At 47.4% G+C, this 13,208-nt stretch overlaps 1 protein-coding gene across 1 annotated transcript; it reads left to right on the forward strand.

Moving 5' to 3' along the window:
- Positions 1-5,352: 5,352 nt before the first annotated feature.
- On the forward strand, positions 5,353-6,376 carry LOC101782161. The gene has a single exon (XM_004968419.3). The coding sequence runs from the start codon at positions 5,478-5,480 to the stop codon at positions 6,129-6,131; it is 654 nt and encodes a 217-aa protein (XP_004968476.1). The 5' UTR covers positions 5,353-5,477; the 3' UTR covers positions 6,132-6,376.
- Positions 6,377-13,208: the final 6,832 nt, after the last annotated feature.

Raw genomic sequence — 13,208 nt, forward strand, 5'->3', positions numbered from 1 at the left:
TCTAAAAGTATTGTAGTTCATCACCTTTTCATTTGATGAAATCATCTTAATGTTGTTCGACTGCGTGGTGCTCAGTGCTCACACGACCTTCTTTCACCATGTTATTCATTTTATTCCTAGAACCAGAAGGGTCATCATCACTCATCAGTCATACGTTCTGGAAGGAAGGAAGTCATAGGCCTGGCCTGACCATCAGCAAAGGCTAGCTGTGGCCCACTGGCGGCTGATGGATCGGTGTTCTAGTAACAAAACGGGACGAGACGTAGTAGTCGTACGGAACCGGGCCGATAGTTAAGCAGATGACTTCCGGTCTTGACGTCAGCGTGAAGCCCTGACATTCGCACGCAGGTCGCTTGGCATGTACAGCCGTATAGGCAGCTCGACCCCTCCATCACGCACGTTCACTGTCTTTGATCACGAGCTCTTGGTCTCCGGTCTATGGATGATCTGACGAGGATCACGAGCTGCAAATATGGAAGGTAGTAGTAGGGAACTAAACCATGATAGGTTAGTTTGGAGGTAGACAGCGGCGGAGCTGGAACACAAATTAAGAGGGGGCTATTATAATGTGCTCATTTTTTAGTTTCTAAGCATCAATCTATAGCTGGTTAATGATTTTTGCAATTGGCAAGGAGAGGGCAGGGTCCTCTTTGGCCTACACGAAGCTCAGCCAGTGGAGGTAGACAGGTAGTAGTACTGCTAGCATATTAGGACTTGTTTGGCGATGCTTTTTGGTTTAGATTTCACCTGTTTTGTGCAAATCGAGGCACGATAGTATGAATCTGTTTTGTAAACCGGGGTTAAAATAAACTAGAAGCCATGTGAAGATAGTTTTTTTAGCTTCATTGATTTTGACTTCACCAGTGAAGCTATTTTAGGAGAACCCCTTCCAAACAACCTCTTAATTTAGCGCAGCTCGTTTTATCTACTCCGTAGAAGCGTAGAAGAAGATTAGCCAAGAGAAACAAATTGCATTACAATCGGCCGGACAGCTAGATCAGCTCCCAAGAGTCGTGCATGCGTGGAGATAGTATATTAGCAAGCCATCCCAATTTGCAGGATGGTGGTGCTCGATCGATTTGTTCACTTTGTATTATATAACTGATACTATTTTTTTGCCTTTGGACATTGCTTCGATTAGTGCTGACGTCTTCTCCATGACGTCATTGGAGTTCACTGTGCACGGTGGGGTTTACTAACCCCGGCCCTGAGCTGAGTCACTGATGGAGCTGAGCACATGGAGAATCTCTCGGCATCCATGATCGAGTCCAAAAAAAAAAGCATATTGATCATACTTTTTCTGGACAATGATTAATTGTTTTGTCGATGAATCACTATCAGCCGGGTTTTCCATGTGTATATTAATATGCAGATGTCGCCTCGGTGGCTCGATCAGGTCGATGTCATTGACCGGTGACTTCGACAAACTAACGCCGCCTGCTATGTTTGAAACCGCTGGCTTGCGGACAAGCCTGAAAGCCTCTTTCTAGATTCGTTTTTCTTTTCTTTTACTTGCAAAACCTGATGAATCCCGGAAAGTCATTACTATTCAAGAGTACTTAGTACAAGGGAAAGAACAGCATATATATATATATAAACGATATTTATTTGAAGTACTAGCTAGTCCTCCTCAGATCGGAAAGGCGATACACTTGAACCGTACCCCTACTAATCCAAGCGCCGCAACAAGCTAGTAGTGGCGAAAATTGTAGAGCATCTCCAATAGTGCTCAATATATGGTTCCGATAATTAGTTTTGAGAACGAAGGTGAAAAAATAACGCTCCAACAGTTGTTCAATTTCGTTCTCAACTTTTCCGCATGCCCAATACCAACTTGATCTTGAGCCAAATTTGCCCCCCTCTCTTACTACCAAAACCCACGGAAAAAAGGAGGAGGAAATAAAAATCCCATAAGTACTGTTCACAGCCGAAAAAAATAAATTTTGGGCCCACGTATGAATGATGTGCCAAGAATTGAATGTTTTTGGACCAAGTTTTTTGGAACTGTTGGTTCATGGGCTATTTTTTTCGTTCCAATAATTTTTGGCAAGGTCTCAAAACTAATTTTTTGAGATTTATTTTTTTAAGCACTCTTGAAGATGCTCTAAAGAAACCGAGTTTTGGGTCACTAGTTTACAGAGCGATAATCTTTTGATGGTAGTTTACGGATGTGACAATCTTTCGATGCTATGAAACCAATTTTCCCAAATTAAGGAGGGAGTCTTGGCCAGCAACAAAAACAATAGGCACTTTGTTACCCTCTGTATAGTTGCTTTTTTCCCCCTGTTTTTGTTTGGACTAGGCCACAACTCTCTTCTATATTAAGTGGCAAATCTCCTGCCAGCTTTACGTTAAAAAAAGAAACCGAGTTTTTGAATATCCGTGCTGCTTTTTTCAATTAATTTACTAGCGGTTCTATCCAAATGCCATGCATTTGTGGAATAAATATATACTCCCTCCCGTTCGGAATAATTGATGTTCCCTACTGGAGGAATGACCTAGCACAGCAGGTCGAAGTCGAAAGCCTTTGTCGATCTCAACATCATCTATTAATGTCCGATGTATGTAGTATATGTGTATATAGAGACGATGCATGTATACATGAGAAATAATTGAGATTTGAGAAGAAACGTCTACGGTGGTTCTGGAATCCAAATCCCTACATAATTGAAGCAAATTCATAAGCATTCATGGGCCAATCCTTCTCTTGCAAACAGGCCAGGACTACACAACAACGTTGTCCAGCATTCTTTGATTGTTTTACTCCCTCCGTTCCAAATTGTAAGTCATTCCAAGAATTTTGGAGAGTCAAAGTATCTCAAGTTTGATCAAATTTATATGATAATATAATAACATTTATGATGTCAACTAAGGCCCTGTTTGGGAGGAAGGGGCTAAACTTTAGCCCAGGGCTAAATTTTAGCCTCTCAAATAGAGTGCTAAACTTTAGCACTATAAGGTGTTTGGGTGGAGGGCTAAATTTTAGCACTTTGGTTGCTAAAAGACTCTTTTATCCTCATTTGCCTCCTCTCCTTTACCCCTTCTCATCTTCCTGCTTGACTCCAATCGGGCAAGCACGGCAGCAGAGGATGGTGGAGGAGGCCGAGTCCAAGGCGGGTCGGCCGGCGGCCTATGCGCCGCGGGGTCGGCCGGCGCGGAGGTTCCGCCGCCGCCTCCACCTGTCGCGTTAGCGCCGGCCACAGCCATTAGCGCCACGCTGGCAGCAGGCAGATCCGCGTAGTCCGCCGAGGCGAGCAGCTCGTCCACCGCCATGCTACGCGCGCTCAGCAACGTGCGCAGCCGGCTCAGGTGAAGGTTCCTTGCACTCCCGGGCAGGCACAACGCCGGCACGTTCGGTTGCGGCCACGCGCCTGCAACGCTGCCGCCGCCGACAGACGGCGACAGCGGCGGCGTGAACGACGCCCCCGGCGACAGCAGCCCGGCGACGGCAGCCCCATCCCTATCGCCGCCTCCATCTCCATCGCGCTGCGCGACCCCGCTGACGACACGTACAGTGGCTGGAGCTCCTCCGGCGTGTGCGCAAAGAAGCAGACACAGCGCGCGGCGCCACCTCGAGGACGCCCTGCTGCTTGCCCTCCGGCAAGGCCACCGCCGGATCCGGCCGGAGGAGGCGGGGGCCGGCGCGGAGGCCGCGGGGGCGGGCAGGGCTGGCGGAGACCGCGAGGGCGAGCGGGGCCGGCGCGGAGGTCGCGGGTGGCGTGGCGCAGCGCGGGGCGCAGAGGCTGGGCGGAGGCGGCGCGGTGGCGGGCGGAGAAGGACGACGGCGGGATCTGGCGCAGAGGAGAGAGAAGAGCGCGGGGGAGGAGAGAGGGGAGGGTACCGGGTGGAATTTTGGAGGAGGGGGGCCACTTTTAGCACTTTTAGTCCATTTTAGCACCTCTTGAGAGGCTAATGGATTATGGAGGGCTAAAATTTAGCCCCTCCATTTTAGCCTAGGTGTTTGGGAGGAGGAGGGGCTAAAAGTGACTAAAATGGGGGTGCTAAAATTTAGCACCCCCTCCCAAACACCCCCTAAGTATCATTAGATTCTTTATCAATTATATTTTCATAGTATATCTAGTTGATGTCATAAATCTTTATATTTTTCTATATAAATTTGGATGTTTTGACTCTCCAAGATTCTTGGAATGACTTACAATTTGAGACGGAGGGAGTACTACTTTTCTTCTAGAGAGGAATCTTTGACTACACCCACATGCATGTGCGGTAAACTTTCAGTTAAATGATAAACCGACAAAGCTTTGTTTCTCCTCTCTTTTTATTTTTCTGGCTGAAGTTCTTGCTTGTCTTCCTACCAACTCTCTCCATTAATACATTACTTTGATTGCATTAAATTGTCAGTAATTTACTGTTTCAGTAGTGTTACTTAAGTTTAATGCTCTCACTGACGTTCACGGTTCTCTCCCTACCTCTGCGTCAACTCTGACTTTTCTTTGAGTTGTGAGGTAGTAGTACACTAACTAATTAAGGTGGATTCCTAAAAAAAAAACTAATTAAGCCAGAGACTGTTGGAAGAGTAGATGGTGAGGAGTTCGCCGCCTTTGTTTATCTTCCCCTTAACTTTGCCAAACCCATCGGGCCATCATAATAATACCATTTTTATTTGTGAAGGGGCTTTCTAGTTTCTGTTATTAGGTGGCTAGATATTTTCAAATGTACGTAGGGCCCATTTTTGGAATATGCATATCATCCTTTGTTTATAGAACGCTAATCTTTTATAGGTTACAAAATATTTTTTATTGGGTGGTTTTGAGTTATACTATGTTGAGTTTGAGATTCTATGCTGCTTAGAGCACACTGTGTTTTATTCTTGTTTTTTCACTCTTAAGTAATGCATGGGTGTATCGAATTGTTGCAGAACTTTCCATTAATAAAGCTTTCTTTGTCTAAAAAACTGAAATGTTTTTATGTGTTCTTTGTAGGCTCTAACATACATAGGAAGTGGGTCCATTTCAACTGGTTGAGGTGAATTGTAGGTTATTTTGATTTTTCTACATACATATTTTTGCTATGTATGTAGACATGACTTTATATTTAGATGTATAGCAAAAACTATGTATCTAGAAAAGCTAAAACGACCTATAATTTAGGATGAAGGGAGTATCTTAATGAAAAACATCTAGTTTCTCCTAGGCTGATCTCGTTATTTTTGGTCCATCATGCATGATTATATTAATTAATTTAACTAGCTTAAATCTTGGTAGATCAATATTATTCATATCGTTTTTAGGAAAAAGTGACCTTGGAGATGGGCCCTTGTTTCACCCGTCACCATCCAACGTCAGCTATTTATAATTCATACTTCTAAGTTGCGGTGGCGTTAAAGAGATGGTGGCCGGCTTTGGCTCCATAACCACCGCAACTGGCATGCGCGTGGGCACACTCAATCACTAGCTAGCGGCAAGCGAGCTTAGTCTGAGTGGTGTAGGGTGGTCACTGCTAGCTGGAATTCGATCATGGATATCGCGGGGATGTTCCGGCCAGCTCTCGAGAAGATCAAGTCTTCCATCCCTTCCGCCGCTGACTACGCCCGCGTCCTCACCGGCTCCTTCAACGACCGGACTAGCCTGCTGCTCGGCGCCGAGCTCGCCGGGCGCCCAGCGCAGGCGGAGGAGGAGCCCGCTCCTCCGGCGCAAGAACAAGAGGCGGCGCCGACATCGATCACGACCGTCGTCCACGCGTTCGACATCGAGGCGGCGACGCCGCTGCAAGCCGCCGCCTCCGCCGGCGAAGGAGGACGCGACCAGGAGCCGGCCGACCAGCTGGACGCGGAGTCGAGGCGCGTGGCGAAGAGCGTCCAGACCGTGTGCCTCTTCGCCGCGTCGGCCTCGCTGGTGCTGTTCGTCAACCGCCCCAGCAGGGACGACTCCCCGAGCCAGCAGAGCAAGCAGCCCGCCGGCGCCGCCGCCCTGTACAGCGCGGGCCTGGCGTTCATCAGCCTGGGCTTCTTCTCGAGCCTGGTGCTCTCAATGTTCTCGATCGTGGCGAGGCCCGGCGAGGCGGCGGTGGCCAGGGTGCAGAAGTGGGGGATGATGGTGGCCGTCGCGTCCGTGGTCGTGGCGTTCACGCTGCGCATGTGCATGGTGATGCTCCCCGCAGCGTCGCTGTAGCCTCTGGCCCGGCGTACGCGCTTCGTCTTCGTCCTTCTCGCCGGCGCTCTGGGATTTTGGCGATGGATGATTTGCCCGATCTAGCCCCGAGACATCGACCTGTACAAGCCGACGACCGGGACTAGAAGTTGACACAGCTTTGCATGCATTCACGATTTGTTATTATATATATAATGAACCTGTGCATAATGTCTATGAATATATATGGTGCCCAACTGCCGATCGTCCCAGACGTTACAAACTCATTTCTTAACTTCTATATTAATATAGAAATGGCACACAGTCTGTGCCAGTTCGTTCAAAAAAAAAAACTATGGAGCTGCTCCTCCTCAGAAACCTGAATTTTCAGCTTCATTCAGCGACGAACGAGAACCCTAGCTACAATCTCCGTCCTATGGTTCTCTCCCAGTTTCTCCTTCCTTGAGCCGGATACAGCGCTGCTCCTCCAATTGGCTGCCTCTCCCGTGGATTGTGCAACAACGTTCGATGCCCCGCCCCGCCCACTCCCGGCCATCTTCGATCGGCGGCATTCCCACGTTGACAGACAACTATAGCTTGGGCACATCATATCTGCTATCTGGACATGTGCGCAGTACATCAACTTGATTATTGCCGCCGTGCTCTCTGGTAATCAACGAGATGCAGAGAAATTTGTGACTGAACCGTCTAGGTTTTGACGAAACTGAACCGTCCAGAATATATGACGTAAGTACGTTGCTTGGCGCACCACGTCGATATATAGGGCGAGTTTGGCAGGGCTCCTCGCGAGGGGCTCCTCGTGCGGAGCCGGAGCCGGAGCCGCGGAGCCACTTTTTTGGGCTCCTCCATGCAGGCTTAAAACGGCTCCGGCTCCTCCCAAATGTGCCAAAAAATGGCTCCGCGGTCAATGCCGTTTGGTGCGGCTCCGGCTCCTCCGTGCTTCGGTAAGCGCACGGAGCCGGAGCCGGAGCCCTGCCAAACTGGCCGAGTGGATGAAGTGAAGTTGTTCGCTTGCTCATTATTATTGCCCTCCCGATGCTCAAATAATTGCAGTAGAGCCTTGATCCCCCGTGGACTAAATTGTGGGAACGGCGCGATCCGTACTCGCAAGTTGCTTCTGTTTCAGAGACTTTTCGAAGCCAGCGTGCGTGTGAGATCCGTTATGCCTAGCTCCTGTTGAACGCACACCAAACACGTGCTCTCCTGAGTCTCTCTAGCTACGTACGTCGGTCGCCTTATCCTTCCATCTCGTGTCCAAACAGATGTTGGAGATATATACTGAGAGAGAACAAGAGTAATGACTGAGCTTGCATTGGACGACCTGCATACACATCGGCCGGTTTCTAGAATCCAACCTGTCGTGCCAACTCCACCGCGCAGATCTGACTGCGGCCGGCTTGGTCTGACGAGTCGGCGACGCTACTGAGCTGGACTAGCACGAGAGCGTCCTTCAGTGTCCTTGTCCGCCGACTCTGTTTGGTCCTAAAAGATGAAGAGCTGAGCTGCTTAGTGCTTACAGAGGTGGTCTCTGATCACATGCATCCTCCTCCAGTGCTTCTTGATCTGCTCCCCTCGCTAATTGACTAGCTAGCTAGGGCTTCTCTGCTGAACTGGAGCAGGCGGCCTTTGCGATCATTTCTCTTCTCTTCTTTTTTTTTTCCGTAGGGAAATTAACATCTGAAAAATTTTCTTTGACGTTCACGGTCGCTTGACAACTTGGCAAAGCTCGACCGCTTCAGAAAACGGAATCGGATAAGCTCAGAGGAGTGTCTCGCGCTTTCGGTCTTTGGCACCTTGCTAGTACAACCGTAGACGACAGACAGGTCGTCGATCGCATGCCGGACTGAGACCGCCGGGTCGCTCGATCCACCGTTAGATCATGACGAGAGTATTCTGAGGCAGGTACGTGCTTCTCTCTAGAAGAAGAAGAAGAAGCATTAGAGTGGATTATTCAGCAAGGCGACAGTGTCTGTCCGATCCGGCTCGAGATCTCCCAAGGATTACGGCGGTTATCCAGAACCCATTTCCGCCAATTCGCAGTTTAGAAATGGGGACGACGACGACCGATGATCAACCTCTGTTACTATCGGCTCTACCCTCAACAATACAATAATGTGCATGGCTTAGTTTGAGAATTCAGGACAATGCATGCTTCGGACAGAAGCTAACCTAGTCAACCGTGCCTGACGAGCGATGACGCCCAGGCCCAGGCTGCTGGCGTTCACTCACTGCTCGACAGGGCACCCGGGATGAATAGCTTCGTGGATGGAGCTAAGAGCGCCACCAGCGGCCGTGCCCGTGCGTCGCCGTCAATGCATGCGCTGGTTCCACGGCATGAGGGGGTCATCTGCGAGACTTTGGGGCATGTAGTGTAGCTGCCTATGATTTGCAGGACTCCGGAAGATCTGGCTGTCGAGCCCCTGTCGGATTTCATAATACCCAGATCTCAACGTACGCCATTGACCGCAGACCCCCTAACAAAATTGACCTATATATTTTTGTGATCATGCCAAGTACTTATGCTGTTTATTCAAAGTCTCCTTCTATATATTGTCAATGTATAAATTGTTTGTTGCTAGCAGTACTAGCTTACTAAGCCTCCTACCTATTTTTGTGCATCTAGAGAGGAATCTTTGACGACATGTGCAATATATATATATATATATATGTTGGCTGCCCGGCTCCGTACCGTCGCTGTCAGTTGGGCCTTCTCGCTCGTCTTCTTCCTCCATGCCAGCGAGCTCTCTTAATTTACCAGCTGCTCCATTACATTGCTAATTTTCTCTTCCAGTAGTATTTTAAGCTGCCATCCCAAGTTCATTCGTCCGCATCTGCTGCATCCTCAGGCTTGTGTGAGTCCTTGCAATGTGAAGTATGTGAACGTAAGTTGGACGTCACATGAGCGTCAAGTCAGGTATATATATGCTCGTTTGAAATTAAAAAGGCATATTGTGCCTTATTAGACGAGTGAATCATTAATAAACATGACTATATACTACCCTTAATTACATATAAAAATACAAAATTTAAATAACGCATACAAGTTAATCTACACGGTTAAAAGTGAAGATGTTATTAGTTTGAGTATGCACACATGTGACAATTTTTTTCTCAAGTGTACAGTGGCATGTTGGAAACAGCACTAAATGAAAACCATGATCAAACGCATCTGCGCATCTGAATTCTGCCAAAAAAAAGTTTTAACTCGGCAAAGAAGGTTGGATCAATGGATCTAAATTATTTGTTATTATCGTTGTGTAAATTAAGGAATGAGTACCGCCGATCCTTTCTTTGATTGTCTAAGGTTCTGTTTCTTTTTTTTTCGCGATCGCGCCTTAGTATGTTTTTCATTAAGAGAAGAAGGTTCTGTTTCTTCATAGATTGAATTCCGAGTGCGGTTTGTAGGATCAATACGTCAAGGTATTTGTTTTGCTACGTTAAAAAAAAATCTTGGATCGATGGATGGGCTAGCTATTAGATCACCACGGAGGATATCGGAACAAATGAACAATAATACCAAAGCCCTTGTTTGACCCTCCAGTTAGGCCGTCACTATCCCAGTCCGAGCTTACATATCAAACTGGTAGTGAAGTGATCACCCCAGTTCACCACTGGCTGGAATAGATCATGGACATCTCAAACATTTTCCGCCTGGCTCTTGACCGGATCATGTCCTCCATCGCTTCCACCGGCATCATCACCCGCGTGCTCAGCTTCACCGGCTCGTTCAACGACCGGACCAGCCTTCTGCACGAGCCATGCACTCCCTCACTTGGGCCCACAAGCGGTGCCCGCCCACTCCCTTTACGCCACGCACTACACCCAGATTTTCCGCCTCCTCGAAGACGGCTTCACACACTTCCCGTTTCCTTGCTCGTGGTGGCGTCACCAGCCTAGGGCGCGACACTCTCGCTCCTCCGCCGGAGGTGTGGGCTCGACGTCTTCCTGCTCTAGCTCGGCGTCGTGCAGAAGGCTGCTCAAGAGATGAACTCATTTACCAGAAACTAAGAAACGAGAGGAGGAATCCTTCCTTGTCCGGTTCTCTCACTGTTCTTCCGATCCATCTAGTCCTCTCACGTCGCCGGTGATCATCGCTGGCCACGGGTACGACAGCTGGTATCAGAGACAGTCTATCCTCAGCGTGCGCTTGCTGATGATTTGCGTACTCCATCGATCTGAGCCAAAAACAGGGTAGGTTTGCTGAGATCTCGCCGTTTGTCGTGCTGCACCGGCGATGGTGATCAATTTCCTCTAAATCCTACGCAACCCTGGTTTGATTTGTGGGTGGTCATCACGGCGTCACTGAAGCATTCGGTGCAGACTCAAATCGTCCTGGAGGCTATGGAGGCGGCGGAGCAAAAGGACGAGGAGAGATGGGATCGCGTCATGGAGAGCCTGGATTTGCTCTCCGCACGAGTGGGCAACATCAGCCGGGTGCAGGAGCAGATGCAGATGAATCAAGAGTTGGGGGTGAAGGCGATGGAACAAGTGCTGAAGGACCAGTTGATTTTGGTGCAGCAGATCGAAGCAACAGGGAAGGCGGTGGCCCAGCTCATGATGAATTGTATTGCGGAGGAGTTTGATGGATACTCGGTGGATTCCACGTCGGCACGGCTACCACATCGTCGTCACCAGCAGCGGCCACCTCCACGATACCAAGGTGAGCCACATCCCCATCGCTCGACCTCTGGTCTGAACCGTGGTTTTAAAAGCCCTTCAGATTTGTTGTACATGAATATCCTTGTGTAAAGTGTACTTGGAAGGTTTATACGGTAAGCTTGTCTGTAACAACCTAGCCTAATTAAACCATGTTTAACCTTAAGTAAGGTCATTAGAGCATGAGAGAACAATTGGTAGCTGTGAATACAAGTAAAAAGACACATTTGCTCTCACAAGCTAAACAACTGTTTATGCCATAACTCAAATTTTTGCTTAAGAACTTAAAAATCTGTCCAACTAAGAGTTGTAGAACTCATCTTCCCTAACAACTTTTATTTTTGGTGTTTTGTTTGAATCTGAGCACAAGACCTTCAAAAACTCAAATTCACATATGTACCAAATTAAGAAAAACAGATAAAGTCCCAACTTTGGAGCTCTTTATCTTAAATTTTCAAATGTAAACTCAAGCAGAAATCTATACAAAAGTTTTAGTGCTACGAGCCCTTAACAACTTTGACTAAAGGAGTTAGGCTGAAATCTGCATAGAAGGTTTTCAAAAATCAGGTCAAATTTAATCAAATTGGTCAACTCGGCCCAAAACCTGCAAAACTATGCTAAGTCTGGAATCAGTTCAAACACGCCTCTTGGCATGAGCTTATCTCACAAAACTTGAATAGAATGCTAGCAAAACCCTTTATAAGAGTTTGAACACTAAGTTCATACAACAACTTCATCAATTAGACCCTGACCAAATTCACATCAGAAGCCTTTCGAAATTGAAGCTCAAGTAAGCCAAAAATCTTGAAAACAGCCAGGACCGCTGAAATTCTCCCAAGTCTGGAAATCAGGCGTTCCCTCAAACTTTGAAGCTTTTTATCTTCAAATCTACTACAAATTTGAACTCGGTTCAATTACAAGGATTGATCTTAAACCTTAGGACTACAACTTTTGTAAAGGAAGTTAATGTCACGCAGTTCAAAAATCTGAGTTAAATCACGCTTAAAGACCACCCTATTGCCAGATCCCGCATATCCGTCATGCTCAAAGCGCGCCAAAGAGCACGTGCGCCGCGCTCCGCTCGCCGCCCGCCCCGTGGCGCAAGCTCACCGGTGCCGCTCCGTCACCACGTCCTCGGCCGTGACAAGTTGGGTCGACGCGCTAGCCACCTAGTCGAGCGCGCGGTTGCCCTGCCCTCTGCCTTGCCTCACCTCGCCCGAGGGCGCGCTCTGCCGCACCTTTGCGCGCTCACGCCCCCACGACGCCGCCGCCACCGCCAACCACCGCCCCGGCCTTGACAACTCCTCCCCGCCTCGCTAGTGACGCGTCCTGGCAAAGCCGTTATTGCCGCGCACGCTCGCTTCACCCCACACCTGCACGCCTCGCCTGCATCGCCTTTGCCTGCTGCACCACCCCTCCCTCCTCTGCGCCAATGGCGCCGCCACCATTAATGGCCGCAGTAGCACGTGCAGCTCCCCTCCGGTCCCATCCGCTGGCCCTGGAGCTTCGCCTCGCCTATATATGGCTCGCCAGTCCTGCCCTTGCTCTTCTCCCCCGCCTGCGAGAATTTATGTTATATTTTAATCCTTATTTAAGATATTTAAATCATAGTAAGTCACAGAAAAATGCTAAAATGATGAATCCAACTCTCAAGTATTTGTTTCAGAGAATGGAAGCTTATAAAAATAATTTGGAGCCTAGCTCAGATGTTTAAGTCTATGTTTTGGTTTTATAATTGAAATCTAAGGATGCCTTTATCTTTTTGCATAATAATTCATCCAGAGGTGAGAAAAATGTAAATACACATTGAGTAAATCAGTGGTGAAGTTTAGTTCACAAGAAAAATATGAAACCCTGTCTGAAGGTTCATGGAACCCACCTTCCTTTTTAGAGAAAGATAAGTAAGAGGAATATATGGAATATAGATGTCCATCGTTAAAAATCCTAAAAAATTCACCAAAGGCTCTGTTGCATTTTTGTAACACTATGTTAAAATTTCAGCAATAGACTCTCTGAGTAACTCGAGTTAAAAATGATTAAGTAACTGTCACCTTGGGATGATGAAATAATTTTAATTATTTTTGTACTAATCCAATGCACCCCAAATTTTTACAGTAACCTAATGATGTTATGTCTGATCTACTGCTAAATTAGCAATGTCATACCCTACTATTTGAAGACTGAAATAAAATTTGGAAGATGGATATAATTAAATGGAAGAAAGAAACATTAAGTAAGAATAATGGTCTTTTTCGGAAGAGGTATAGAAAAACATTCAGAAATAGGATAACTTTCCGATCTAAAGTTTAATAGACTTAAGTTATATATATGTACACAATCACCATCAAATTAACCTCGGGTTTTGTACCACAACACTGTTGGAGGTATGCCCTAGAGGCAATCATAGAGATGATGATATCTGATTGTATCCATGATTTGTAT

This window comes from Setaria italica, chromosome V (assembly GCF_000263155.2).
Source record: "Setaria italica strain Yugu1 chromosome V, Setaria_italica_v2.0, whole genome shotgun sequence".
Lineage (NCBI taxonomy): Eukaryota > Viridiplantae > Streptophyta > Magnoliopsida > Poales > Poaceae > Setaria > Setaria italica.